Source organism: Ammospiza caudacuta, chromosome 15 (assembly GCF_027887145.1).
Source record: "Ammospiza caudacuta isolate bAmmCau1 chromosome 15, bAmmCau1.pri, whole genome shotgun sequence".
Taxonomy (NCBI): Eukaryota; Metazoa; Chordata; class Aves; order Passeriformes; family Passerellidae; genus Ammospiza; species Ammospiza caudacuta.
The window spans coordinates 11,714,161-11,741,993 of NC_080607.1; the positions used below are offsets into that span (position 1 = coordinate 11,714,161).

The 27,833-nt window shown below is 54.2% G+C and overlaps 1 protein-coding gene across 1 annotated transcript in view; it reads left to right on the top strand.

Moving 5' to 3' along the window:
* CDH22 (cadherin 22) overlaps positions 1-26,868 on the top strand; it is a 52,511-nt gene extending 25,643 nt beyond the window's left edge. Inside the window, exons 6-11 of the mRNA XM_058814967.1 lie at positions 415-668; positions 7,708-7,844; positions 14,866-14,987; positions 15,262-15,379; positions 22,606-22,857; positions 24,197-26,868. Coding sequence (XP_058670950.1) covers positions 415-668; positions 7,708-7,844; positions 14,866-14,987; positions 15,262-15,379; positions 22,606-22,857; positions 24,197-24,735 — 1,422 coding nt within the window. The 3' untranslated portion in view covers positions 24,736-26,868. The remainder of the gene's footprint in view (positions 1-414; positions 669-7,707; positions 7,845-14,865; positions 14,988-15,261; positions 15,380-22,605; positions 22,858-24,196) is intronic.
* Positions 26,869-27,833: the final 965 nt, after the last annotated feature.

Here is a 27,833-nt window from a genome sequence, read left to right on the forward strand (position 1 = left end):
TTTTGGTGGCAAAAACAATCAAGCAAATACTTGGTGCAGGCAGGAAAGAATGATTGTTCTTCAAGGCCACTGTATGCAGCTTGCCTCCCCTGTAGAAATAAGAGCAGGGTGATTAATGATGAAAACTCGCTCATGTGCAGCACACACTGTGCTGTCTTCCTAGTGAATCCTGGCTGCTCACAGCTTGGGCACCCTATTGGGGGCCCTGAGGGGAGTGGGATGGAGGCTTCTGCTTCCTCCTGCCCCCTTTGTGTGGGTGCTGCTGGCAGAAGGGCAAAGCAGAAGCGCCCAGGCTTGGGAGCAGGTGGCTCTAGTGGCTCTAGGGCTGCCCCAATGTCTCTGGTGAAGGAAGGAGCAGCAGAGGGGCTCCTTGGGCTGGCTGTGGCTTACCCTGTTCCCTTCCCTCTTCCCCAGCCTCTTGACTACGAGTCAAAGAAAGTGCACACTGTGGTGGTGGAGGCCCTCAACAAGTTCGTGGACCCGCGGTTCGTGGACCTGGGCACCTTTCGGGACCAGACCATCGTGAGGGTCTCAGTGCTGGACGTGGACGAGCCCCCCGAGTTCCGGCCCCCCTCCAACCTGCTGGAGGTGCAGGAGGATGCCCACGTGGGCTCTGTCGTGGGGGTGGTCACTGCCCTGGACCCGGACACAGCGAATCACCCTGTCCGGTAAAGCACCATCCCACCCTCACATCAGCCAGTCCAGCACAGGGCATGGGGACACCTGCAGGGGACACCTGGCCTGGGAGGGCTCATGGCTGGGGCAGAGAGGGTGGGAGAGTGCAGGTGAAAGAGGCAAGGGCTGTATGGGTGGCCAGTGTGTGTGTCATGGGACAGGCAGCTGGCAGGTGAGTGGCAGCCCATGCACAGCGGTGTCTCAGGTGCCAGATACGTCACTGACAGGTGACAGCTTTGTGAGCTCAAGGGAGTGCCAGGAAAGGTGGCTGGGTGATGCTTGTGTGTCCTTGCTGCTGACAGCAAGGTATCTGCAGTGGCACCTGACAGCAGGAGTGGCAGGAGGACGGTGGTGAAGGGTGAGAAATGAGGTGAGGCTTGGGAGGTGCAGCCCAGCTCTGTGTGCGTGCATGTGTGCATAGGATCAAAGATCAGAGGAGTTTATATTTGGGCAGGGGACATAATCCAGGCAGCAGCTTATCTGCACAGGACATTTCCCATTTCCATTTAATTTGTGGCTAAAGAGATTGTTACCTTGTTAAATTGTTATTACCTAAGGCACAAAGCAGCCTTCTGGCCCTGCCAACTGGCCTGAGTCACAAGCAGTTGGGTTGGAAATCTGGTGTTCAGAAAACATCCTCAACGTGTGGAAAATTTCCTTGAAATGTGTGTTCTGGTGCCAGGTGCCGGCGGGGCCGCTCACTTCCAGGGAGCAGCACTGGCTGTGACTGAGAGCTCTGCAGGGAGCCAGCCCTGCAGGGAGGGACAGGGATGGGGATGTGGGCTGGAGGGGGACAGGCCACCGAGGGCTCAGCTACAGCACCTGGCTGCATTCAGTGATGTCCCCCAGAGCCTGTCTGGGGCACTGAGCTCAGTGCTGTGCAGCCGTGGGTTTCTGTTTCATAGTGGGGTGAGGAGGATCTCCTGATCCTCATGCAAACAAAGACTGTGATGATTAGAAAGCTCAGAAATGCATTTACAAATGGAAAGCTGCCATCTACAGATGCCTGGCAGCTAGCAGAGAGTACTGTGTCACAAGGCTGGATGCTCAAAGTTGACTTTGGGGGGAATGTGACTGAAATCAGCATTGGTGTGCCAGGAACTGTGTATGTGAGTGCTGCACCACTTGCACTAGTGGCTGCTGAGTGCTGAATGTGTTCTCAACACACTCTGCTCACCTCATCCCATGACTCTCCAGTCCCTCTCCAGTCAGGCTACATGTCTGATTTCTTTTTTTATTGTCCCTGAGCATGTGTCTGTCAGCACACACCCTGCAGGAGAGTGGTGTGCCCACATACCTGTGTGTGCACATGTGCTTTTTCACTTGACTGTTCCTAGCAGTGCTGCAGAACATAGATTTTACTTTCTGATCTGTAATTGTAGAAAAGGGACCTTGGGGACAGAACTATTCTTTTTCTTGCTTTTTCTTGTTCTTTGTGCTGCTTCCCTGTGGAGCTTGCTGCATTGTTTGCAGACAGACCAAAAGAAAGCAGTGAAGGGAAGCTCTTAATGCTGTACAGAAGGCACTGGAGACTTGGACCAGAGAGAAGCAGATTCAAGTACTGGGCAGGAATGAGATGGTGAGAGCCCAAACTTCGCTTTGGGAGTCTCTCCTGCAGTGAGCTCGGTGCTGGCAAGGCAATGCCTCGTGCTCAGACACAAGGACACAGCCAACAGGACTCCCAGGCATCTGCTGCAGCTTGGGAATTGCCATTTGGGAATTGCCATGTGTTTTCCCTTGTCAGGGCTGATGCATTCAAATGCGTGTCGTGCCTCCAGCTGTCCCCAGGCAGGTAGCTCATCCTGTGTCCTCCCTGCTGCCCTGTGGGACGTGGTCCATCCCTTCAGTCCTGGTGCTGCAGTCCCTGCTGTCATGAGCAGTGGCAGTGCAGCAGGGTGAGCCTTCACAGACATTTAACACGTACCAAGTGGAGCTGCAGGTTGCTGTTGGTCGTGCTGATGCAGCACCAATGCAAGAGGAAGGTGGAGTTGGATCTCTCCTGCTTCCCTGTCCTCTGGCTAGCCAGGTAATTTAATAAAATACTTTGCTGCGTAGGCAGCTGTTAACAGCTTCAAAGCAGTGCACAGACATTAATGCCAGCACCCTGCAGCACCAGGATGTGACACTAACCCGTCAGCAGGAGAGGCACTAAGTCCCCTCTCGTTTCAAGTGTGCTGCTCAGAAGTTCAGTCACAAGAAGCCAGCACTTGTACTTCACCTCTGACACATTAGAGAGCACCTGGTCCTGGTGGCACGACCAGCATTTGATCCTCAGTGCCTTGAAGTTGGTATGAGCCCTTTGAAGATGCTGCAGTTCAGTGGATCCCTTTAACTTCTGCTCCTCATCTGGGAGCAGAGGCAGGGCTGGGCTGCTCTCCGGACTCGGGTCTGTGTGCTGGCTCAGCCTGTGAACAGGGACAGCCACCACTTCTGTCACAGCGAGATGCGCTCTCCCCTTGAGGCAGCAAAGAACAAGGATTGCCAGAGACAGCAGAGCAGAAATCAGCTCCGTCAGGGTTTCCAGGTCCTGCTGACACCAGGCTGCCAGTAACGAGGTTTAGGAGGTATTTTTAGCCAAACGGGAAGGGAGGTGCCCTTGGCTTTTTGTTTCCAGCCCCAGGCCAGCAGGAACAAGGCTGTGTGACTCCTGCTGCACTGCCCAAAGCAACTGCTGGAGGCACATTCCAGCTGATGTTCCCCGGCCTTCCTGGTGATCCACAGGATGCAGCCACTTGGTTTGAGAACAAATCCCTTCCCACAAGCTGCACTGGGTCTCAGTGACCTGTCACAAAGATGTGAGGGTTGAAGGGGTGTCCCTGAGGCACCTCCTCACTGCCTCACTCCAGCTGCACAGAGCTCACTGTGCTGCCTGCAGAGCCCCTGGCAGCTGCTTGCCTTGGCTGTGGGAGGCCCCTGGAGATCAGCCCATCTCTCAGAGAATGGGCCCGTCTCTCACACCCTCCCAGTGACACCAGTGCCTGAGCAGGGAGCTGTGCTGAGCTCTGCATGGCCAAGCAGCTCTATGAGCCCTCTGTGGAGCACAAAACCCTCCGTGGTACCAGTGTGGGAAATGCCCTCCTAAAGGTCCAGTTCTTTTTATTTTATTCCATCCCTGGGTTTTTTCCCTATCAAAGACTGGAACTGTTTCTTTTCAGAAAAAAAAAATTAGTTTCCAGTTGGCTTTTTGGCTTTAGCTGTGTGTTTTCTGGGCACAGTGCAGTTTTTCTCAGCTGAGCCATTGTATGAAGTAATACAGTGATAGACTGTCTGTGTGTGTGAGGCTGTTTGTATGGGAGCCTTTTGTTTCTCTCTCTGCAGTGGGAGCCTGTGCTCTGATTGTGTGCATTCCAGGCTTTATCAGCACTGGGAAGATGTTGCTTGGGATTTAAGGTTCTCAGAGATATTCTTGTTTGGCATTCACAAAATCTGGAGACACGTGTTGGACATGGGCATTTTATAGACTCCAACAGCACAGCAAGAACTACAACCTGCTTCAATACAAAAGGGAAAGGAGGAAAAAACAAACACAACAAAAAGCTTTTCATACAGTGTTTGAAAAGCTCCCTATTAACAAAACACATGGCATAAAATGTGCTTCTTGTTGTGTTCAGGGGAAAAGTGAAACAAACTGCTTGAGAAACGCATTCATGGGAAAGATGAGCATGGGGAAAGCTGTTGAAATTAAACAGTCACTTGTAACATCCAGACCAAGAGGCAGTGCCAGCAGGAAGAGAGGGAAATGGAGTACAAGGTCTGCATCCCAATCAGAGCTGGGGACTGCAGCTCCAGAGCACCAGCCAGCTGCAGGAGACATGAGCACAGGTCCTGACTGAGCACCTGGAGGAGGAGGGATTAAATGCTGCCTCTTCCCAGGTGAGAAGCACTGTTGGACTGCAGTGGGAAGGGTGAATATGAAGCTGGAGTAGAGGTGGAGAGGCTGGTGGTGAAGGTTGTGTTGCACAAATGATGTGAGTGAGCCCAGCAAAGCCCTGCTCACTCCAGCATGGGGTGAAGTGGAAGCTGTTGGGAGGTGAGCTCTGCTGTGAGATCTGCAGCTCTGAGCAGCTTCTTTCAGGGCTTGATGGGCATCCCTGTGCCACCCTTCCAGTCCCCAGCTCCCACAGCTGCCCAGAACTCCAGAGCATGGCTACCTACTTAGGTTACCAAGACAGCTTAAACAAAAGCATTCAGCTTACACCTGAAAGATGTCTGTTAGTACCAGATCATCTTGATGCCAAACTCCAGCCCAATCAACATGACCTGGAATAACAAAGCTACTTCCCCACACCCAGAGCATTCATGGCCTCTGGGAACTGCAGACCCAGCCGGACTGGCCACCTCCACAGTCACAGAGAGTGGCAGCACAGTCAGCCCTGCCCTGGCAGTTTGCGGAGCTCTGTCTCCTTCCCTGGGGCATACTGAGAAGGTGACATTTCTCTGTGGCAGTGGTGCCAAAGGGATCAGAGTTGTGGTTTGGTTTGTGCCTGGCCATGGGGTACAGGCAGCATGTCCCAAACAGACCGTGCAGAAGGGACAGGACATCCTCAGCAGCAAAGCTATGAGAGGCATAAGAGCAGGATCCAGTGGATTATCCTGAACACTCCCTTCCATCCTCCTGCCCTCTGGCTGGGCAGCCCTGTCAGATGTGTCCAGGCCTGGGGGTGTCTCCCATCACTAACTGGATTTTTCTGGGTGGATTTTTTTTTTTGCAGATGTCTCTGTTTAAGACAGAAGTGTGATTAAAACAGGCATGTGCTTCTCTGAGAGGCAGGGAAGCCACGGGGAGGGTGAAGTACCATCTTGAACTTAACAGCATGAAGAAGTGGAGTGGAAGGCAGGACATGTTTGAGGTCAGGGGGTGTGGGAGAACAATGGAAGCAGTTATGTAGAACTGGTTATGCTGTTGGAAAGGTATCAGGTGTTGTCATCCAGTTTCTGTTCCTCTTCCCAGCAGAACATTGGACTGATTTGTACAATTCAGAGCGGCCATACCTCTCCTTTTCCTTTGCAGTGAGTGAACAGAGTGGATGAGAGGCTGCAGTACATGCCAAGACAGTGTCGCTGTCCCTTTTGGAGTTGGCTGTGTGCCTGTAAAAGATCTGCTGCCAGCTGGGAGTTGGGGCAGAAAATGCAGGCAGTCCCTGGTAGCTGTTTTGAGATACATGAGCTTTTACCTGGCTTTGTGTGGGAGATGTCCATCACCTCTAGATGCAAGGGGGCAGGAGGAATTCAGCTGCATAAGTACTAGGTGGTGGCTGGGTGCAAGTAAATTTAGATAGTGGGTTTTGAATGTTTTTATTTGGCTACAAGCAAGTGCTATTGTATTTACTCTCTCATCTCCCCATCTGTCTGAAAGGAAGAGAGCTAGGAAATGTAATCCGGTACTGTGTAACATGTTAAACTGCAGGAATGCCTTTTTGTGTGCTCCATCAGAGCTGTGTGGATGGGCAGGGGCTCTGCCAGAGGCACTCCCATCTGCAGCTGGTCCCATCCCAGGGCATGGGGCAGAGCAGCACAGGGTCATGAAGAAGGTGAGCTGGTGTTCCTTGGTTGTGAGCCATGTGGGTGATGCACCCACAGCTGGAAAACTGCTCTGCAGCACATGGAGCACTTCCCCTGTCCTGAACCTGCTGCCAGCCTGGAGCCTGTCCTGCTCTGCTCCTGTCCACTGTGGCCTCTCAGTCCTTCCTCACCAGCTTTCCAGTTTGCTTTGTCCCTACATTTATCTTCCTTCTGTGGTTGGACATGTGACTGAAGGCTTTAATTTATTCACAGCCCTGCTTTTGGTAATTTATCCTTTGTACTCTTTGCTGTCTTGTATTATTTAATTCTGTGAAGCACTCTGGGATTCAGTGTGTGTGAAAGATGCTGTACACAATAACATTATGCTGTATTGTTTGTGATTTGCAGGCCTTCTGGATTTCTAATTCTGATTGCAGTGGTGGTTTCTGTTATTTGTGCTATGGCTGTGCTCAACAGCCTCAGCTGGATCAGACTTCCCTTCCAGCCCTTTCCTTCAGCATCTCACACCTCATTGTGCCCTGATTTACTGTTGGCTTGCTCCATTCCATGTGTAATGGCTGGAAATGCAGGACAGACCACTGGGACGTGGATTTGTGGTGTCCTGGTGAAGGCTCAGGGCCAAACCTGGTGTCTGACTCCTCGTGGGCTGTGGGGCTGCCCTTGGGGAGAATGGGAGTTGTGCTCTCTGGAGGTGGCCCAGGGAGTATGTGGGTTCCTCCCTCAGGAGGGGCTGTTTGGGGCAGCACTGGGGCAGCACAATGAGCAGAGTGAGAGCTGCCTGTGAGGGGTCTCTGCTGGGCAGCTGGACACAGCCAGAGTTGGAGGAGCTCATCAGCCTGTTCCTTGTGGGACAGGAAGCCCAAAATAGGGCAAATCTTGGGGCTGCTGGCATGCTGTGCTGTGTTGATGAGGGGATGCTGGCTGCTGCCCATTTCTCTGCTGCCAGGATTGCTGCCCCAGTTACACATGGTCAGCCCAGAGCCTGTGCTTTGTGCCACTGCAGCTGCAGTTGAGGTGTCTGCAGCTGTGGCTGACAGCCTCCTGTGTCCTGCCCTCTGGGTGTCTCACCTGAGGATGCAGTGGCAGGAGCAGCACAGAGGGTGTTAGGTGGGATGGGCTCCTTGAGCAGGGATGCCCACCTTCACTTTGGTTCACGCTTTTCCTGAGCCTACAGCACTGAGGCTTCCCAGAGTCACAGGTGAAGTTACAGCCCACAGTGTTTGTATTGCTCTGTCTATCCAAAGCTTAAGGCTCCCATCAGAGCAGGCTTTTCCCCTTGTCTAAAGTCTGTGCACAGCTCCACTTTATGCACCAAAAGCCACACTTAAATTTTAGTTGAATGCTCTGGGCTTGCAGCCTGGTAGAGATGTGGCCTTCCTGTACCATGCTGCAACCCAGGACAAGAAGAGCAGAGCCACAGGGCCTGTGGTGCTGGATTCCAGTACCCTGGGGCTGCTGGTAAGGGTGGGCACCTCCAGCTGCTCATGGTTTCCCTTTGCCTGGTCCCAGGTACGCCATCGACCGCAGCACCGACGCCGAGAGGATCTTCGACATCGATGCCAAAACGGGGGCAATTGTCACAGGAAAGGTCCTGGACCGGGAGACAGCAGGGTGGCACAACATCACTGTCCTGGCCATGGAGGCAGGTGAGATGCAGGGATGCTGTGTGGGGCAGGAGGAGGAATCTGAGTGCTGCCCAAACGCGAGTGTTAATCAACACCGAAGTAAAAAAGAAAAATAAATGCAGCAGCACTGAGTCTGACATCTCCCTAGACAACCTAAAAATACTCTTCCTGAGCTGAGCATTAATAAGGGAGCATGGTCGAATAGTATATTTGATGAACACTAATCAAATTTGTGTTATCTCTGCGCCATCCCTGCCAGTCATCCCTGCACAGCTTGCTGCCTGCACTCACACCTGCTGAGCAGCACCGGGGGCTCCCGGGGGGCTGTGCTCACATCACTGCCTCCCCCACATCAGTCCTGTGCCCTGGTGGATTGGATGTCCCCTCGGCTGGAGCCCTGTGGCACTGCAGGACTGTCAGCCCTTGCTTCTGCCAGAGCTCTCCGAGTTTGGGATTCACAGGCTGTACCTGCACCTGGGTGTGGAGCTCTGGATGCCTGGAGTGATTCAGGCTTGGCACAGAAGGAATGGATGGGAGATCCTGGGGTGCAGCAGTGGGAAGGGACTGTGGGAGCAGAATGTTCCAGGCATCATGCTGGGAAACAGAAAGGCATTGCCATATTCTTCAAAGTTTTCCGTATTTTGGAGGTGCAAGTCACCAGGGTAGCCTGGGCCCTGCTGTGCTCTGCCTCTGCCCTGCAGTGGGTACCAGGGAGCTGCTGGGACTGCAGAGCACCTCCTTACCCCTGCTGACATATGCCAAGATTGTCTGCCTGTGGGCAGGAGCCTTCTCAGGCTTTGTTCTGAGTGTTTCTCTGCTCATTCTTGAGTGTTCATGTTCAAGGAGCCAGGTCAAGGCCTGACTTGGGTCCCAGAGGTCACATCCTGCTACCCACTCTGGCCAGGTGAGGGCACAGGCCCTGTAGCCCTAGAGAGGAAGGGTCAGTGGCCCTGGCCAGACCCTCAGTGCCCAGAAGGGATATCTGTGCCTCCATGGTGCATCCCAGTCCCTCCCTGTGCCATTGCTCTGTGCTGGGTGAGGGCAGTGACCCCTGCTCTCCTTGGCTGTGGCCCTGTTGTGAGCCCTGCCTGGGCACATCTCAGGGAGGGCAGCCCAGCTGTGCCCTGTGCTGGGGCTCCATGGGGAGGCTCTGCAGGGAGGGGGGATGGCAGCACTGCAGCACAACTCAGCATCCAGAGCAAACGTGAGGTGACAAGAATCAGAAGGACAATATTTACACGCTGTGGCTAGGATTTCAGAACAAGTCAGTAAATGCTGCAGCTCCCCTCTGGCAGGGAAGCCTGTCAGGCTGGATTGCTTCAAAAGCCAGGGAGACTCTTCAGTGCTCTGACTTCTCCCATGGTGAGCTCTGACTCATCCGTTTTAGCTGCCCAGACATTCTTCCCAGTGACATTATCCTCGACGTTTTGTAATCATGAAATATTAATGACTGATATTGAATTTAAAGTACAATTTATGTCTGGATCCTCTGGTGGAAAGGGCAGTTGTAAAGGTACAGCCTTGTGAGTGATGGAGGGGTTTGGGAGCAGGGCTGTGCAGCAGCTGTCAGGATGTGCCTGGTGCAGTGGGATCAGCCCTGGAGTGGGAGTGGGGAATGCAGGGCAGCAGCACACCCAGGAGAGCAGTGCCTGGCACACAGGTGTCTGTGGTGTTCACCATGGCCTTGTGGGGTGCAGCTGGGTGCCACAGGGCTGGACATCACCAACTCCATCAGAGGCAAGTGGTCACATAGTCTCTGTCCTCAGTGAGATGTAAACTTGGCAGGAGGAATGGAACAAACCCGGGGGAGTCCTGCTGCTCAGGAATGTGCCTCAGCTCATTGGGGCTGGTGGGAAACTGTACCCACTGAATTCCCGTGGTGCCAGGGCTCACTTGATTCCCATGGCACCAGTAACATGGCCTAGAGTGTGTTGCAACAAGATATTGCATCCATGTGGCCTCTTTGAGCTGCCCTCCTGGTCTGCTGTCAGGGCTGTCCTGGGCAGGGTTTGACCCCTGCAGGCTGAAGGACAGCCAGCCCCACTGGCTGTGTCACTGCCCAGCCCCACAGGCAGCACTTGTTCCCACAGGCAGCTTTTGGGGCTCAGCAGCTCCAAACAGGAGCTGTGCCCCCTCTCTGGAGAGCCCTGTCTGGCACCCACTGCTGATCCTGCAACAGAGCTCGTGTCCAGGTTATCTCCCGCCTGTGGCTATCTGGGTGTATTTGCCCCTGGAAGCAGTAAGAAAAGCTGCAGCAGGTGCCCAGCTGTGCCCATGAGCTCTCTGGGCTCCCCAGTGTTACCATGAGGAGCAAGGGCAGCTCTGTCCCCCAGCAGGGGCTGCCAGGACCAGCAGAGTGCCTGGCCTGCAGCATGGCAGCCAGCAGGAAGCATGGGGGCTGTTCAGATAATCTGCCCTGGGACCAGGCCAAGCGTTTCCACAGATAAATCTTCATCTCCCTCGCAAGCTGTTTACCTTCCTTGGGCTAATATTAGTGATTCTCTTCCTGTTTTCCTCTTTGCTCATGTAAAATGATGAGGCCTTGACTGCTGTGTCCACTGCTGGTAATTGAGATGATAAATCTTCCTGCTGGAGACTGGCTTTAATCAGAGCATTGTGTTTGGATGCAATTTAATGACTCTCATGCTGCTGAGTTTGGGCAGGACTCAGGAGAGGTGAGAGCCATTTATGTTACTTGGCTTAACTGCTGCTTCCACTTTGCTTCCCCTCAGCTGGGGACCACGTTTTCAGCTCCAGCCTCTGATACAGCCACCTGTCAGACAAGTCACACCCCTGGCATGCCCTGCTCTGTCCTTGGCAGCAGCACTCTGGTTTGCAGGCAGGAGCTGCACAACAGCTCCAAACCCACCCTGTGCCCCAGCGCCGTGGCATCAGGGCTAGAGAGCAGAGTGGCACATCCCAGCCTTCTGCTCTGCATTTTCTTCTCCCAATTTGCTGAGATAGTGAGGAAATAAATTCCACTCCTGCCTCTTCTGACTTCCTTACTAATGTAAAAATTTTGAATTCAGTATTGTACCAATTTGGTCTCGACACAGAAGAGCAGATTGGATGCTGTGCCCAGCAGTGTCCCTGAGCTGGGCTGCTCCAGGTGCTGCAGATGCATGTGGCAGCCCAGGGTCTCCTGGGCTCTCCTCAGACCCAGAGAAGCTGCTGAGCACTTTGGGGTGTGTGTGGGGATGGGGGCAAATGGCATCTGCTGGATTTGGAGCTCCACAGGAGATGTTTGTGTGTAAAAATGCAAAGTGTTTTGTTGTGAGATTGCGTGAGGGTCTGGAGGAGTAAGGGCTGGATCCTGGCACAGCAGAAGCCACAAGTCCCCTCCTCTCCTGCCACAGCAGGGGTGACCAAGCACTGTCAATCCCTTCCCATCCCTGGGAGCTGCTGCAGAGCTACAGCATTGCCCAGAGTTGCTCAGTGTCAGTCCTGTGAGCACTCAGCTGTCTGCAGCTCAGGGAGAGGCCAAGTTGGTGTTTTGCTTCTGAATATTGAAGAGGAGAATATTGTCCTGTTGAGATTACTTACTTACATGATTAATTAAATAAGGAAATACTCTGGGATGTGGATGAAGATTCCCCCGAAGCATTTAACTCTTGGCCTGAGGGTTGCTGTGCAGCAGGACTGTGACCATCTCCTGCTCCAGAATCCTGGCACTGCCTGTCCCATCCCTGCCAGCCCTGTCCCAGTGCTGCCTGTTCTGCTGTGTGGCACTGGGCAGGGTGTCTGGCTGAGCCCTGAGCCACGCTGGTGGCTGTGCCACAGATGCAGCAGTGTGGAAGCACTGGGCACGGCTCTGTCCCCCACGCACAGCAGCTCCAGTGGCTCTGAAATAATTCCTCCCATGTTGGCAAAGGCAGCTGCCAGTCACCAGCCTGGAGCTCCCGTGCTGCACGGCTGTGCTCCCAGCATCTCCCTCTTGTTCTGTGTGTTTTCCATGTCTCTTTCCTCAGTCTTTTCAGATTAATAGCATTCCAACTCCTGAAGGAAATGCAGAAAAACGGCATATTTAATTTTAATTTAGGGAAGCGTTTAGGTAGCAGCCTAGTTTTCTCTCTGCTGTCAATCAGGTTTTCTCAAGGCTGACATCAATTAGTTTAAAAATATTGAATGTAATTTTGCCTGACACAACATATTGCAGCCACTGCAAAATATAATTTATTTTAGAAGAAGAAATAATTAAACTAATTTGCATGTCAGTCAGCTGAGCTGGAATACCGAGGAGAGGCTGCAATGGAAGATGGTTCTTTTCCCTTCCGGTTGCCCCCAGCCAGCACGTGCTGCCCTGGCCTCTGTCACAGGCCAGGTGAGCCCTGTGAGGGCAGGTGCCTGCAGCACCCACCCCACAGCCTCATCCACCCTCTCTGCTTCTCTTTCTGTCCCTGGGACCTGCCTGCTGAGCCTTTTGGCATTTTGGGTGCATGCACACAGCACTGCCAGAGTTTCTGACCTCGCAGATGTAAATCCCCTGTTAGCTGAGTGCTTTGTGCCTTTCATCACAGATGAGCTCCAACAATCTCAATCACACTTCTGACCATTGTAATATCAGTTTATGCCACTGTTACAAAAAACACATTTCAGATGTTTTGAAGATAACTTCTTTCAAATACATCCAACCATTTTTCATTTTTTCCACCTGTAAATCCAGGTACTGGCTCAAAGGATGAGGGAAGTTGATAAAGCATTGGGAAACCTTCAAATATACATTGTACAGCCAAAATACAAAGAAGCTGATATGTGCCTCACTGGAAAGGTAGACAAGAGTGCAGCAGTTGCCTTTCTAACCTCGATGTTCCTGGACACGTCAAATTCTGACCCCGTCACTGAGCCAGGAGTGAGCACGAGCCTCAGGCTTCAGCAGTTTTGGAAGGGCAGAAGGACAGTTTCTGTATGACAGGGTGCATTTGGAAAGGTCACTGTCTCAGAGCTGTGCCCAGGGAAGCAGGACGTGAGCCCTGGCTGGGGAGGGGAGGGTGCAGGTGCCCAGCTCTGTGCCCAGGCAGGGATGTGACCCCTGTGCTTCTGCCTGGCTCTGAACACGCTGCTCACATCCCTCCTCAGGGGCTGGGGGAGGTGGACTCGAAGAGAAGCTGCTTTGCTCAGGATCACCTGGATGTCCAGAGCTGGCACGCACCATCCCAACAGCTCCTGGGTTTGGTAGTGCTGGGATGGCTCCTGCTCACAGCTGGCTCCCACACTGTGGGGCACTAAGGGAGCAGCTCCTCCTCTGGGTCACAGTTAGGAAGGGGAAGAGTTGGGGTCCTGGATTCTTTCTCCTCTCCTCTCCTCTCCTCTCCTCTCCTCTCCTCTCCTCTCCTCTCCTCTCCTCTCCTCTCCTCTCCTCTCCTCTCCTCTCCTCTCCTCTCCTCTCCTCTCCTCTCCTCTCCTCTCCTCTCCTCTCCTCTCCTCTCCTCTCCTCTCCTCTCCTCTCCTCTCCTCTCCTCTCCTCTCCTCTCCTCTCCTCTCCTCTCCTCTCCTCTCCTCTCCTCTCCTCTCCTCTCCTCTCCTCTCCTCTCCTCTCCTCTCCCTTTCTGCCTTTTCTCATCTTTCTCTCAGCAATCTCAGCCTGCTCCAGAGCTGAGCAGCAGGGATGGTTATCCATCTTCCCTGTGGGTTGAGGAGGGGGTGATGAAAGGCTGTCATCCTCCTTCTTGCAGGAGCTGAACCCTTTTTCTTCCTGCTCATTTGTGGGCATCAAGCACACACCCCGCCGCCTCCCCGGGCTCCCTTCTCACCCCGCTGCCTCCCCCTTCCTCTCTTCCTGCAAGCAATTTCACTGCACCAATATGCCTTTTAAAATAACACATAGTTCTAGGCTTTTAGTCACGACTTCAGCCTCCCTCCCCCAAAAACAACTATCTAATCACCAGAGCAGCTGGTCTGGGTGAGAGGGAGTGATAACGTGAGAACCGGGTGAAGGCAGCTCTGGGGAGGGGGCTTACATTCCTGGCTAATTATGGAGCAGCGCTAAATCTCCTCTCCCCGGGGTCCTCCCCCACCTGATCAGTTGGGGCCACTATTAATGTTATAGACAAACAGGCAGCAGAACTCCTGCCTGAGCGTGGAGAGAAGCATTAGTTCTGTCACAGGTGCAGCCTCTGGGTAAAACAAAGGAGATGGAGTAAGAGGGAGTTCTCATTTCTGGAGATATATGAGGTGCTTCAGCAAACATCAGGCCCTCCAGAGTGATTTATAATCCTGTGCCACGGGCTCGGTGTCCCTCGGCAGTGTGTGTGCAGCTCAGTGATGCTGCAGTGAGTGGAGGTGTAATTGCTACCCCATCCCACGTGCAGAGTGAGCCCCAAGGGAGGGGGGTCCCCGGGACCACTGCCTGTGTGGGGCTGGGCTGGTGAGTGCCAGGGTGACAGGGCTGCCCTCAGCCTTACTCCGTGCCCCCCTCATGCCAGCTGGTGGATGATGTTGTGTTTAAGTTAAGAAAATCCCAGTGTCAGCATTAGGGTCCTGAGTCCCTGGGCAAGAGCCTCGTGCCTCAGTGGGGCACATTTGACCCTGGGTCACCTGGGCACAGCACAGCTGGACAGACAGATCCCACCACCAACCTGTGCCCTTAGCTGGTGCAGCTGTTTCACATCCCAGCTCCCTTTCCTTGACTCTCAGATGTTGCTGCCAGTCCTGAGCACCTATGGATCAGGATCCAGGTACCAGGGGGATCTCACATCCCAGTTTTCTGTCCCATCTTGGTGCTGTTTTGCTGTAGCACAGCTCCTGACCCTTTTGGCTGGGACCAGCTTTGGGCTGCTCCAGTTTTCCAGGGGTAGATCAGGTGGTGTTTCAGGGCTCCTTGGCACACAGCCCAGTGGCTGGGCTTGCTTTGCAGGGTGCACTGGGGCTGAAGCATGCTCTGCAGGTGCTGCTGTCCTGCAGACAGTCTGTGCCACAGGCAGGCAGAGGTGCAGTGCTGGCAGCAGCCACGATGGGCTCTGGACAGATGGGGATGAGGGGGTTTGCTCTCTGAGAGCAGCAGTTGTCCCTTTGTCCTGAAGCTCTGCTTCTCTCTCTGTTTCAGACAACCACTCCCAGGTGTCGAGGGCCTCTCTCCGTATTCGAATCCTGGACGTCAATGACAATCCACCTGAGCTTGCAACCCCCTATGAAGCTGCTGTGTGTGAGGATGCCAAGCCAGGCCAGGTAGTGAGAGTCCCCCAGCCCTGGTCTAGGGCTGCAGGCAGCACTCTGGACTAGTGCCAGCTTGCCCATCTGTCCCCCCCTGCCTGAGAGCCTTGGTGTGCAGCCCCTGTGCCAGGGGGAGTCACTCTGCTGCTCCCACTGAGCCCATTGGCAGGGCTGAAGGCTCGTCCCTCCCTGGCTGCAGCTGGTGATGCTGCTGCCTGGACCCTGCAGTGGGGCCCTGGGAGAGGCTGTGGGAGCAGCTCTGGTGCTCACCTGTGCCCTCTCCCCACAGCTGATCCAGACAATCAGCGTTGTGGACCGGGACGAGCCTCAGAGCGGGCACCGCTTCTACTTCACCCTGGCACCTGAGGCCACCAACAACCACCACTTCTCTCTGCTGGATATCCAGGGTGAGTCCTGCTGTTCCCTTGGCCCAGCATCCTTCAGGCTGAGCAGCACCTCTGGCCATGGACAGGGAGCTGGGTTATGGTCTCTCTGTGCCAGCTCTGGGTGCTTTGGCCATGTTGCAGTTCTTCTTGTCAACCTGAAATGGTGGGACTGATCAGCTAACAGCTTGGATTTCCTCAAGGAGGCTCTGCCAGCTTTATTCCTTGCTGCAAGCAGTTACAAAGCTCCTCTCATGCTGTCTTGTTAAGCCTTTGGTATTTTCAGGGCTCTCAGTCCCTTTCTTGATGGGAAATCTCCAACCTGCCTGCAGGCAAGGAGATGATGTGGATTTATAGAAGAACATGCTCCCATTTTGAGCGTTGTGATTTATTCCTCTCCAAGGTAAATCCTGGAGCTGGGGTCATCTTGGGGCTGCCATGTGGGTGGCCAGCCCTGTGCCCCTGACAAATGGGAGCAGCTCCAGAGCCCTGGGAGGCAGTGGAGCCATGCTGTGGGCAGCCCACAGCCAGTGGGTTCTCTGGAACACAGCCTGCAGAGCCTGATTCCCTGTCAGGTGGTGGATCTGGGTGCAGTTCCTCTGTTTCCTGGGGCTCATCCTCTCCTTTGGGACAGGCAGCCAGGCAGAGTCTGTCTGTTCCTCTGGGCAGCTCTGGGGTTCTCTGCATCCCTGAGCTCAGTAGCTCATCCTGGGTGACTCAGTGCTGCTGTGAGTGATGGGGTGCCATGCAGGTTCTGCTGGCTGAGTCTGGCAGCTGTTGGACTTTGCAGGCTGCATTTGTGTGGACAGTAACAATCCAGAGAAGTAGTTATCAGGATGCTCCCTATTTTTGGTTGGTGTTTAAGGGGGAATTTAGGTGCTGATTGTAGCAGTGGGTACAGCAGAGCCCCCTGCACATACTGGGACCCTCTCCAGCCTCATGTGCTTGTCACAGGGGCCAACAGATCACATTGAAATTCTTCTTTGGTTTTGGTTGGGTTTTCTTTTAAAATCATTCTCTTTCTCTGCTTTTGCAGCTTTATCTGCCAAAAGCCTGGTTTAGTTTGTTCTGAGCTTATCACAGGAGCCTTCTGCTGACGTAAGATCCTGCTTGCTCAGTTTGGTTCAGCATTATAAGGGATAGTCAAAATGGAAAAGCTTCAGATGTGATGGTAGCACAGCTGGGTATTGCTTTGTGTCCTGAGCAGCACAGCTGTCCCTGACCTGAGTCCCTCCCCCTCTGCTCAAGGGCAGCTGTTCAGAAGACCTTTGCTTCTTATCATGTAAACAGGCTTTAATCCTCAGCCAGATTTTGCCCCACACCCAGCGATTAACTTCCCTCACTTTCTTTGGAAAACCTTATGACAATGTGCTTGAACACGCTGAGCTGCACCGGGTGTCCATCCCTGCCCAGCCCCTCGTGATGCTCTGAGCTCTGGGCCAGGGTGTCTGCATGGCCAGGCTGCCACCCCAGAGCCACCACTGCTGTTTGCTCATCTGCCAGGGAACTGGCTGGGGGTGTGTGGGGCTTGACAGGGGCTGCTTGGCTCCCTGGCTCTGTGTGGGTGTCCACAGCAGTGCCCAAGAGCTGCCCTTGCAGGAGATGCAGGACACGTGTGCCACCATCTCCTCCAGAGCTGCTGCTCTCTTGAGTGGGATGAGGCTCTCGTGGCACGGGGTAACTCTTTGTGCTAAATGATCCCTGGAGCTTTTTGTGTGGTGTAACACTGCATAAAATGAGTAAAAGCTGGCATCACCTCGCGCCTCCTGCTCTTGGGAAAACAAATGTTGCTGCAGGGTTATTCCCAGAGTGTTTGGAGACCCTCCCAGTTGCTGAGCAGTGCTGTCTTCCACAGCAAGAGGAGGTGGCTGCCTGTGGCAGATGGAGGCACCCCTCATTTTTAACAGGGGCCTTGGTGCCATCTCCCTCCCTTTGATTTCTGCCCCTTCTCCACTCCATCACCTGCCCTGGGTGCACTCACCTTTGCCCCTGCTCTTGTAGGTGACCTTGCTGCATCCTCCCCTGTGTTCCCCATTGCCTCCCTCTCCTGCATTCACCCCTCTCCACCATGCATTGTCTCTACTCCCCCGTGCAAATATCAGTGGTGACAAACTGCTACCACCATCCCATCTGTTTCTTTGTACAAATTTGTAGCCAGTTTTGAAACGTGATTTATAAATATTGCTTTTGCAGCCAAGGAGTGACACTGATGGATGTCAGCACAGATGGATTCTCTAAGCTCTTGCTTAAATCCTCTCTTTTGCTTTGCACCTACTTCACTTGGCTCCTTTGTGGCACCAGAAAGCCACCTCGGGGAGTGATTTGTTCTCAGGGTGGGGACAGCACTTTTGGGGCTCCCTCCAGATGTCCTGGGTATGGCACACAGAGCTGTGCTGGCTCAGGGCTGGAAATGCAAAAACCAAGGGTGTCCCTGCAGCCACATAGCTGAGTTACAGGTGATGGGCAAGTTGGGCTTTTGGAGACAGCACCATGGCCTGTTGGTGCCTCTCTTTCCCTGTTTCTGCTCTGTCTGAGGGAGCTCTCACACACTCCCTGATTCACCAGACAAGGAGTAAATGTCACCTGTGGTAACAACAGCGAGCATCCAGAAGAAGATGCCCGTCATATGGAGTGACTAAAGGGAGAGATGGAATTAGAGAAGCTGACCAGGTTAAGATCCAGATCCACCTGGTGCCATTCCAAAGGCATTCACCAACCTCTTGTTTCCTAACTCGCCTTTTGCTGGGCCTTTCTGCCCTGAGAAAATTGACTAGAGCGGGATCAAAGGCAATTAAAGCCTGAAATCATGTTCTCCAAGAAATGCTAATTGTGTTGGAAGGGGTGGTAGAAAGCAGGCAAGCCCAGCAACCTGGAAGGAGTGCTAGGTAATGTGGAGTGACACATGGAGCTACTGACTCCAGGGCTCAAGGGCTCGGCAAGCAGATGTCTGAACTCTCTGCAGGTCTCATTAAGAGCATGTAATGGGTGATAGAAGATCTGAAAATCCTAACAATCAAAAGCAAAATGTTAGGATTTGTGGATTGCCTGAGGATAGAGGAAGCCTCCTGCAGCCCCGCAGGGATGCCCCTCTCAGCACCAGCAGCGCAGATGCTCGTTTGGCTGGGGCAGGCTTGGAGTGGGTGTGTGTAAAAGAGCATCAAACCTCCTCGGGGCTGAGCAAACAGAGAAGGAGCAGCAGTGGTGCTGTGGCCTGGTATCCAGAGAACTCGAGAGAAGGAAGAGGCAGAAGGGAAAACCAGGATGTTTCTTCCACCAGCTGGGGCTGGAGGAGGTGTGCTCCCTGGGGCAGCTCTGGCAGCAGTGTGCCCGCAGGCACAGCCGGGTGCTCCTCCCCTGAGCTGCTGTTCCCAGGCTCTGGGGCAGCAGAGAGAGGGAACACAGGTGCTCACAGGGCCCTGTGACTGTGGGAGAGGGAAGGGACATCAAAATCCCTCCTGCTCTGCTAGCCCTGTTTGAGATTGAGTTATGAGAAGGATTTATTAGTTCTATCTTCAAGGCTGCCAAGAGCCTCTTTGGAGAGGGAGTCTGGGAGACTTAATTATTTTATTATTCCTAGTGACATTAAGCTACCACCAGAGTATATTGCCTTTCCAAAGTTCCCTCTTAGGGCAGTGTTGATGAGTCCCTGTGTGTTCAGCTCATGTCAGTTCCTGCCCTGCCCAGTGCCCTGCTCCTCAGGTGGACAGAGGGGCCATCTCCTGCCCTGTCACACAAGGTGATGTGATGTAACACAGGATAATGTCACTGCGTGATCAGAGAGAGGGTGGCAGGAATCCTACGAAGAAAATGTCAATTTGTGCAGCAGGAAGGCAGTGATAGTAAAAGGTTTGGATTGGGGCATCAGAGGACACTCAGCACAGGCTCAGCAGAAGGTGCAGCTTTGTGGGGACTGGGCAGGAAACCAAGTGTGGAGACCCAGAGTCATCTGTTCAGGAGAGCTGTGGATTAACGTCTGCTCACATTGCAGTGCTGCTCCTGAGAAGCACTGCTGCTCCTCAGCTCATCACCCCAGAAATGGATTTGGCAGGAAACTGCTGCAGAGGAGCAGACACGAGGGCTGCGGGGCCAGGGCTGCCTGGGCTGTGCCAATGCAAACAAATCTGCACCAAGGCACATCCCCAAGCAGCTGCTGTGGGTCAGCCACATGTAAAGAAACAACTGCACCAAGAGAAATGACAATTGTTTTGTAGGAGATTGCCTTGGATGCATTTTCCAGGATACACATTCCAAGATCTGGGCAAAATTTTCCCAGATTTGTGATCGAAAGGACTACAATCGTATGGCAGAGCACCTTTTTTTGGAGTATCTCAGAGGGGAACACCATAGTTTGTGAGTGACAGGGGTGCAAACACCCAGCAGAGAGGAGTTAATGGTGGTGGGCGCAGGGGGTGGTGGGCAGGTGGTGGAGCCATTTCAGTGCCAGGGGCAGGTGGTCCCTGCCAGGCTGTCAAGCCTTGGTGAGCAGTTTCATTGCTGTACATTTGAAATCTCTGTGCATCTCCCTCCTGGGATGAAGGGCGCCTGCCACCCTGTTCAGGAGATAAAATACAATTTCATGATGTTTTAAGTAGCATTTGTAGCTGTGATTTTTGTGGCTCCCTTGCCTCAATTTTGGGTCACAGGGCAAACCCTCAGCCCCTTCCTGAGGCGAGGTTTCTCTGAGCAGACCTGTCTGTCATGCTGCTGTTAAATTTAACCACCACGTTCTTTATTTTGACTTGGTGGGTGGCAATATTTCTTTTTCAGTGGTGCCAGACTGCCTAAACTGTCTGGGCTGAGCTGAGGTTGGTGCCTGCCCCTCTGCCACTTGCATGGGCAGCTCCCCTTGCTTTCTAGAGACTGTTTCTAAAAATACAGCATGCCTTGTCGCAGGTCCCTCGCAGGAGCTGGAGCTGCCTGTAAACAGAAGGGAGTTGCCAACCTCCTGCTGCATTTCCAGAGAGGTTTGGTGCTACCCCTATGTTTGCACAGTGCTGAGGAGCAGCTGGGGGAGTTCCAAGCCCTGTGTTCCAGCAGCCCTGTGTGAGAGCTGGGCTGATGGAGTGGAGGTGCAGGGCTGTGTGCTCAGGGACCCTCTGAGCCAGGATCTGGCTCCAGCCCCAGGCTGGTGACCTGGCTGCTGTGACAGTGACAGCAAAGGTGACCTTCCTGGGCTGTGGCCAGAGCCTTACCCTCTTACAGCACTTTGGTCTGTCCTTTTTGTCCTGTGGTGTCGTAGACATCTTTTATGAAAAATCTTTTCTTTAGGGTTTTTCCTCCTGGGAAGCTGAGAGGACTCAGGAACAAAATGTAAACATTGATTATCTGCTGCTGTGGAATGCAACAGGTAGATCTTTGATTAGCCCATGTTGATTGCTTCTAATTAATGGCCAATCACAGTCAGCTGGCTCAGACAGAGAGTCTGAGACAGCTGCCTTTGTTATGATTCTTTCCTATTCTATTCTTAGCTAGCCTTCTGAAGAAATCCTTTCTTCTATTTTTTTAGTATAGTTTTAATGTAATATATATCATAAAATAATAAATCAAGCCTTCTGAAACATGGAGTCAGATCCTCATATCTTCCCTCATCCTAAGACCCCTGTGAACACTGTCACACTGTGGTTTTATCCCCACTCCATCCAGGTGTCTGAGGCTCACTTTTATCTGGACTAGCCAGGAGTTAGTCCTGGTCTCTTGCTGAGATAGTGCCATTAACATTATTTATATCCCCCTGCTACACTGCAGCAAGGAGGGGGGACCAGCACCAAATGAGATCTCATTACCTTTGTGCAAACGATTAGCATAACAATAATTTTTTTTTTTCATAGCTCATCTTTAGCAGGCCACAGGCAGCTCTGAGGTGCTGCTGCCACCACACTTGGTCCAGCCTCCTTGCCCCCAGGTGCCAGTGCTCCCCTGTTCCTGCTGCCACCTGTGCCCATTGCCGTGGTGCTGCTGCCACACGCTGCCCCAGGAGCCTCAGCCACGGTGGCAGGCGTCCCACAGGACAGGAATCTGTGCTCTGCAGTGCCCTGGCTGTCACAAACACCCTTTGGGATCTGCTTCCTGGCTGACCAGCTGATTCTCCATCCTGGCTCACCTCCTGTCCCCACCATGCCCTGGTGCTCTCGTGCAGCCCCCAATCCATACAGCAATTTCCGTGGTGGCAGCAGCCCAAGGGCCAGAGTTACTGTACATGTCTTTTCCAATGGAAGGGCTGATTCATAGAGAAAGGGGATGGTCTGGCATAAATCAGCTCTGATGAGCAGAGTCTGTAGACAGCAGCACCTTGCTGTGAGTGGCCAATCCATGGTTTATTAGATAAAGGCTGCAGACAGCCGGCAGTGGCTTGTGACACCTGGCTCCAATTGTCACCTGCAGTTCAGCCCCATCCTGCCCATGCTGCTGCTGGCTGGCAGCCTGCAGCACCCCTGAGCAGGGAGTCAGGCCCAGTGTCAGTGCCTGTCCCTGCTCCTGGTGGGCAGCAGCTGCTCCTTGGGTTCATGGCTGGCTCCAGGGCCCTGGAGGGCCCCTGAAGTGGCTGTGTTAATGGGATCTTAACGAGCTGTGCTGTGCCAGCTGAGCCCCTCAAGCAGCAGGGTGTAAGCAGATGGGGAGGAGGATGCCTGACTTGGCTGGGAGGCTTGGAAGAAGCTCTGCCTACTCCTTTAGGAGTTACAGAGGATTACAGGGGTATCTGGCCCTCCGGCTGAGGCAGGACCATTCACTCATGGCTTTTGGCTTTGGAAGAAGCAGTGTCTGCTCTTGCAGTCTCAGTGCCACCTGCAGACCCTGTCTGTTCATGTGTACATGTCAGCAGCTGATTTTTATCCTGACTCTGTGCCACTCTCAGAAGGTCTTTTGGAAGTTTTTCCCCTCTCTCTGTGCCACCTGCGTTGTTTGTCAGCGTGGTTCAGACTCATGTGCTGCTGCTCCTGTGCCAGGCTCACTGCCAGGTGTGGTGACAAAGGAGATGCCAGACTGGCCCTGAGGTGCTGCTGGCAAAGGGGAATGTGCTGGAGTGGAGCTGTAGTGGAGCTGGCCATGTTCAGGCACTCAGGCTAGAAGGGGGTAGCCATGAGCTGGATCCATGTGATGGAGGAGGAGGAGGCCCCAGGCTCTCTCAGGATAACTGCTGGGGGTGGCGTAGGAATAGCTGCTGTTCCAGAGCATGGAGGAGCCCCTGGCAGGTGCTGCAGGCTGTGATGATTTGGGGGTGACTTTGCTGAGGTTTTCCTTGTTCCCTGCAGACAACACGGCAGCGGTGCACACGCAGAGAGTGGGCTTCAACCGCCAGGAGCAGGACGTGTACCTGCTGCCCATCCTGGTGGTGGACAGTGGCCCCCCAGCCCTGAGCAGCACAGGGACCCTGACCATCCGTGTGTGTGGCTGTGACAGCACCGGGGCCATCCAGTCCTGCAACAGCACGGCCTACGTGGTGTCAGCCACGCTGAGCCCCGGCGCCCTCATCGCGCTGCTGGTCTGCGTCCTCATCCTGGTTGGTGAGTGCCTGCCTGTCCCCTGAGCCCTCCCTGGCCTGGCCTGGCCCTGCTCCACTCCCTCAGCATCACTGAATGTGGGCACAGAGCTTCTGTGCATCTGTCTCCTCCCTGGTAGCTGCAGCATGGGGGACACGAACCTCAGTCCCTGCTCAGTGGGGAAGCTCCCACGTTTGTCACAGCTCATGGTGCTGGGCTCTACGAGGCAGCCAGAGCAGAGTTCCCTGTGCCAGGCAGGTGTGATGCTGCCCAGCAGAGCCTGGAGAGCTGCTGGCTCACTCCCTGCCTGGACAGGCAGGAGCCAAGAGCTGCTTGGCAGCTGCCCTGCTGTGCCCACCGCAGGCATCTCACAGCAGATGGGGCTGTGTGAGCCCAGCGTGTGGTGTGGGGCACACAGGTCTGCTCTTACCTGAGAAGGTCACTGTTAGAGTGTGTGGGCAGGATCAGAGCTGGGCTGTGGTCAAACCAGAGTGCTGCCTAGGTCAGAACCTGTACCCTGGGAATGCTGCTGCCTGCCACTGGCACACTGGCACAAGCTTTGCTGGCATGGGGAGTGTGTGCATGTGGGAATGGGCTCTGAGTGAGGGGTGTTGCAGTGCCCTCAGGTTCAGCACAGGACACTTGACGGATGCAGCTGCTGAAAGCCCTCTCTGCCCCAGAGCTGGCTCCTGGCCGGCTCCAGGGCTTGTCCAGACACCTGTGGGAAGCAGCACATTGTTTGGTGAGGTTTCCTCTCCTTGGCATGGCTCCACTCCCTGTCTCCTGCTGCATCTCCGTTCAGAAAACCCTTTCCCACAGGGTGCACTTTACACTGGTTTCATTTTCCAACGCAGAGCAAACAAATTTCTGCCTAATTGCCCAGACAAATAAAGTGCACATTGGTGCTTTAAAGGTGATGGGCTGAATGGATGATGATCCAGGACACAGCTGCGGCTCGCTGCTCAGGCTCTGTGCCATCTGCTCCACGTCTACCCACCCAGCATTTAGCTGTTCTGTGAATCATGCACCCCATTTTCCTGCTGACCTTCTGCAGAGCCCATCCGTTTGTCTGTCCAGCTGTGTGTTTATCCATCTCTCCCTCCTGTCTCAGTGGTCACGCTGCATGGCAAGGGAAGCTCCTGGTCTGCCCTGGAGCCTGGGCAAACCTCTTTCCAAGCCAGTACACAGCAGGGCTGCTGCTTGATGAGCCAGGGTAATGGGAACCCTCTGGCATCCCAGCAGGGCTTCCTGTGCCAAGGGTGCTGTGCCCCCACCTCTGCCACCGAGCAGGGTTGTCCTCACCCTGCAGGAGCAGAGCATCCCTGAGACTCTGCGCCCCTCTGACTGTCTGTTCCTTCCCCAGTGCTGGTCCTTCTGATCCTCACGCTGAAGCGGCACCACAAAAGCCACCTGACCTCTGAGGAGGACGAGGACATGAGGGACAATGTCATCAAATACAACGATGAAGGAGGTGGTGAGCAGGACACGGAGGCCTATGACATGTCAGCCCTGCGCAGCCTCTACGACTTCAGCGAGATCAAAGCTGGCGATGGAGGCGGGGGCCCAGGAGAGGGGGGCCCAGGCAGAAACCCATCCTCGGAGCTGCACGCCCTCCCGCAGTGGGTGCAGAGCCCGGACCTGGACTTCTCTGTGTTCAGAGACTACATCTGCAGGAAGGTGGAGCAGGCGGACGAGGACCTCTCTGTGCCGCCCTATGACTCGTTCCAGACCTATGCCTTCGAGGGCTCGGACTCGCCAGTGCCCTCGCTGAGCTCCATCAACACCTGGTCCAGCGGCTCGGAGCAGGACTTCTCCTACCTGGGGGGCTGGGGGCCGCGGTTCCGGCAGCTGGCGGCGCTGTACGCGGGGCGCCGGGGCGGCGAGGACAGCGAGGAGTCCTAGCTGCCCCTGCAGCCCCTGGCCCCGGGCACCCCCTGGGCTGGGACTGCTGCCCGAGAGCTGCCACAGGGCATCCTGTGCCCCTGGGCCGGACTGCACGGCTGCCGGCGAGAGGCTGCACCGGGGACTGCTCCTGTGCGGCTCGGGTGGGGAGCCCGGAGGAGCCGCCGGGGCGTCCTCAAAGCCAGTCTCCATTAAAGCACTACGCATTGACTTAAGAAGGAGAAAATCTAATTCAAGAGGGTTTGGAGAGGGTTTCTCCCCCACAAATTATCATTTAAATAGATCTGTTCGGTGATCCCCATCCAGGAGAGGAAGAGCGAACCGGGAGCCTTTTGTTGTCTAAATTGTTTTTGTCACTTGAGTCGGAGCATTTAAAGAGCTTTGATTTCTTTAAGAGCTTTCCTTGCTGAGGGAAACAAGCTTTTAACTTCTGTTCAGGTTTTCCCCTCCTAAGTTTATTTGCTTTTTGAAGTCTTCCTTCTCGCTGCTCCCCGTGGGGCTCTCGGCAGCCCCGGCTGCGGGCACGGTGCTGGGGGGAGGATGCCACGCTGGGATCACACCCTGCAGAACGGCTGCTCACAGCTTTCCCTTCCGTGCTGCCAATCGCTTCACCCCTGTCTGGTGATGTGAAGGGGATCCCCAACACTCCCTGCACAGCAGACGTTGTCTGTGAAGTGCTGGTGTGCCCCACAGCCCCAGTGGCACACAGCGATGTCCCACCTGTCACCGAGGCACGATGTTGTGTCCTGGGCCACAGAGCAGCTGCGGTGCTGGGCAGTGCCATCGGAGCACCACCCCCAGGTGGGCTCTGCCAGCCCCTCACACAGGACCTGGGGTTTGCAGGGCTCCCAGCCTGCCACTGGCTGTCAGCAAATGGTGTGAGCTGCACAGGGCAGCAGGCAGGATGTCAGTGCTCCCTGGCCCACAGTGGCTGGTGGAGAGCTGCATCCCATGGAGGACCTTGCTGCAGGGTGCAGGAGAACCCTGGCCCCTGGCTGGGGAGAATAATTCCTGCTTGCACCCAGCTGACAGCAGAGCATCACCATTAGCAACAGAACAGCCATCCCAGGAGATGTGTGTGAGGCCAGAACCTGCTGGCACAGCTCTGGGGCCAAGCTGGCTGCAGGTTGGGCAGCACATCTGTGACACCTCGGGATGCCCAGGGTGTCCCCTGCCCAGCACAGTGTCCTGCAGCAAACCAGCATGAGCTCCCAGCAGGACTGCTTTTGCATGTAATTCCTGGTTTTGGGAGGCAGGGGAGGAAGGTGCCAGTGGGATGTGCCAGTGCTTCTTAGGCTGCAGATGATGCTGGAGGAAAGCACTGGGTGCCCAGTGCCTTCCCAGCCTGCCAACCACCACAGGGAAAACTGAACAGCCTGCAGAGTGATGTCCTTGCACAGCACCTCGGGCCATCCTGGCTGGTGCAGCTCCTTATCTGTTCACGTTGGGAAAAAAATCAATTATATCATTGATAGGTAACTGATACGGTCTCCCAAGGCCTGACACATCCTGGGCTTGTCATTGGGTTTGTCCTTTCAGTTTAACTACAGCCCCTGTTTCTCTCTTTGGAGCAGGTTTAACTGTAGGTGTACATGTGTGTCCATTTCTTTACTGTGTGTTGCTTCCCGGCTGCTGGCGTTCCTTTGGCAGCAGAGAGGGACAGGACCTGTGCCTGCCCTCAGCTGCTCCTGCCCACTGCCACCTGTGCAGAGCCCAGCTGGGCTCACGCTGGCACCAGGAGCCCCTCAGGGCCTCGGCTGGCACCCGCGCCCAGCGTGCTGCTGGTTCACTGTGATGATGCTGGGGAGGCAGCAGGGCCCTGAGTGCCAGCTCTGGCCACAGCATCCCGAGCACGTGGCACCCCGCACCTCCAAGCAGGAGAACAGGAGAAATCCCTCTCTTTCCTCAGGAATGTGTTCGTGTTTTCCCTCTGGGCTGCAGAGCTGAGCCCCCCGGGCACCGGCCCTCCCTCTAGCCAAGTGTTGTGCAATAGCAGGGCTCTGTCCTCGCAGACGGGGTCTGACAGGGTAGGTGTTTAGCACCCCTCCCATCCCCGCGCAGCCCGTGCTCCGCATGCACTCACGCTCGCGTTTCCCTTTCTGTAAATACAGGAGGTGCCCGCGCCCCCCGCCCGGCCCCGCAGGGGGAGCTGGCAGCTGCCACCGTGTCCCACGGAGTCACTAAGCTTTTGTTTCTCTACCCAGATGAAATTAGAAGGTTGATTTCCTCACCCTTGTTATTTATTTTTTTTTTCTCAAGGTCTTTCTGGGACCTGGAAATAAATTATTTCCTTGTCGTCTAGTCTGAGTCTTATGTGCTTTTTTGGTCTTTTTTTTCCTTTCCTTGCATTGCCCTCTCATTGTGGTCCCTTTGGTGCTTTCCACGAGGGGCTGGGTGGCTGATGGGCCATGGCACAGCCAACCCCTGCAGCAAGTTCCCACTGGCAGGATGCTGCATCTCTGGCTTCTTCCCATTTTTCATTGAAATGCTCATCAGAAAAAGCTTCTTCAAGAGAAGGGTCATTTTTTCTCTCTGAACTTGAAAAAAAAATGAAAATGAACAATGAAAAAAAGTGCCCTTGGTTTTTTCCATCCCTTTCCAGAGAAAGCTGGGTTGTGCTTTGAGCAAACTATTGTATGATTCTGTAATTCTTGATGGATTCAGTACATCTGAGCATTGTCAACAGCTTTGCTACCTGACCCATTCTCATTTTGGTGATGCTGTGTGTTACAGCAGTGTTCAGTTACTGGCAGCAGCTAGAAAACCTCTTTCAAACTCAGTTTTAATACTGAAACAATGCAAATAAATGACATTCTGGCCTGACCCAGCTAAATCAATTGCTGGTCGTTTCCTTGATGGCCAGGAGCTGGGGAAAGATCAAGGTGTTCACGGTAAAATGTGACCCTCCCTGAGCCTGGGAAGCCTCACTGAGGTGGCTGCAGCACCCATCAGTGTGACAGTGGCACACCAGGGAGGGCTGGAGCAGGCACAGAGAGAGGGGACAGGGCCAGGTCAGCAGATAGAACAGGCAGACTTCAAACTGCTCCATAAAACCATTTAAACAGCATCTTACAGTCCTGGCTGCAAAACAGGAAAAC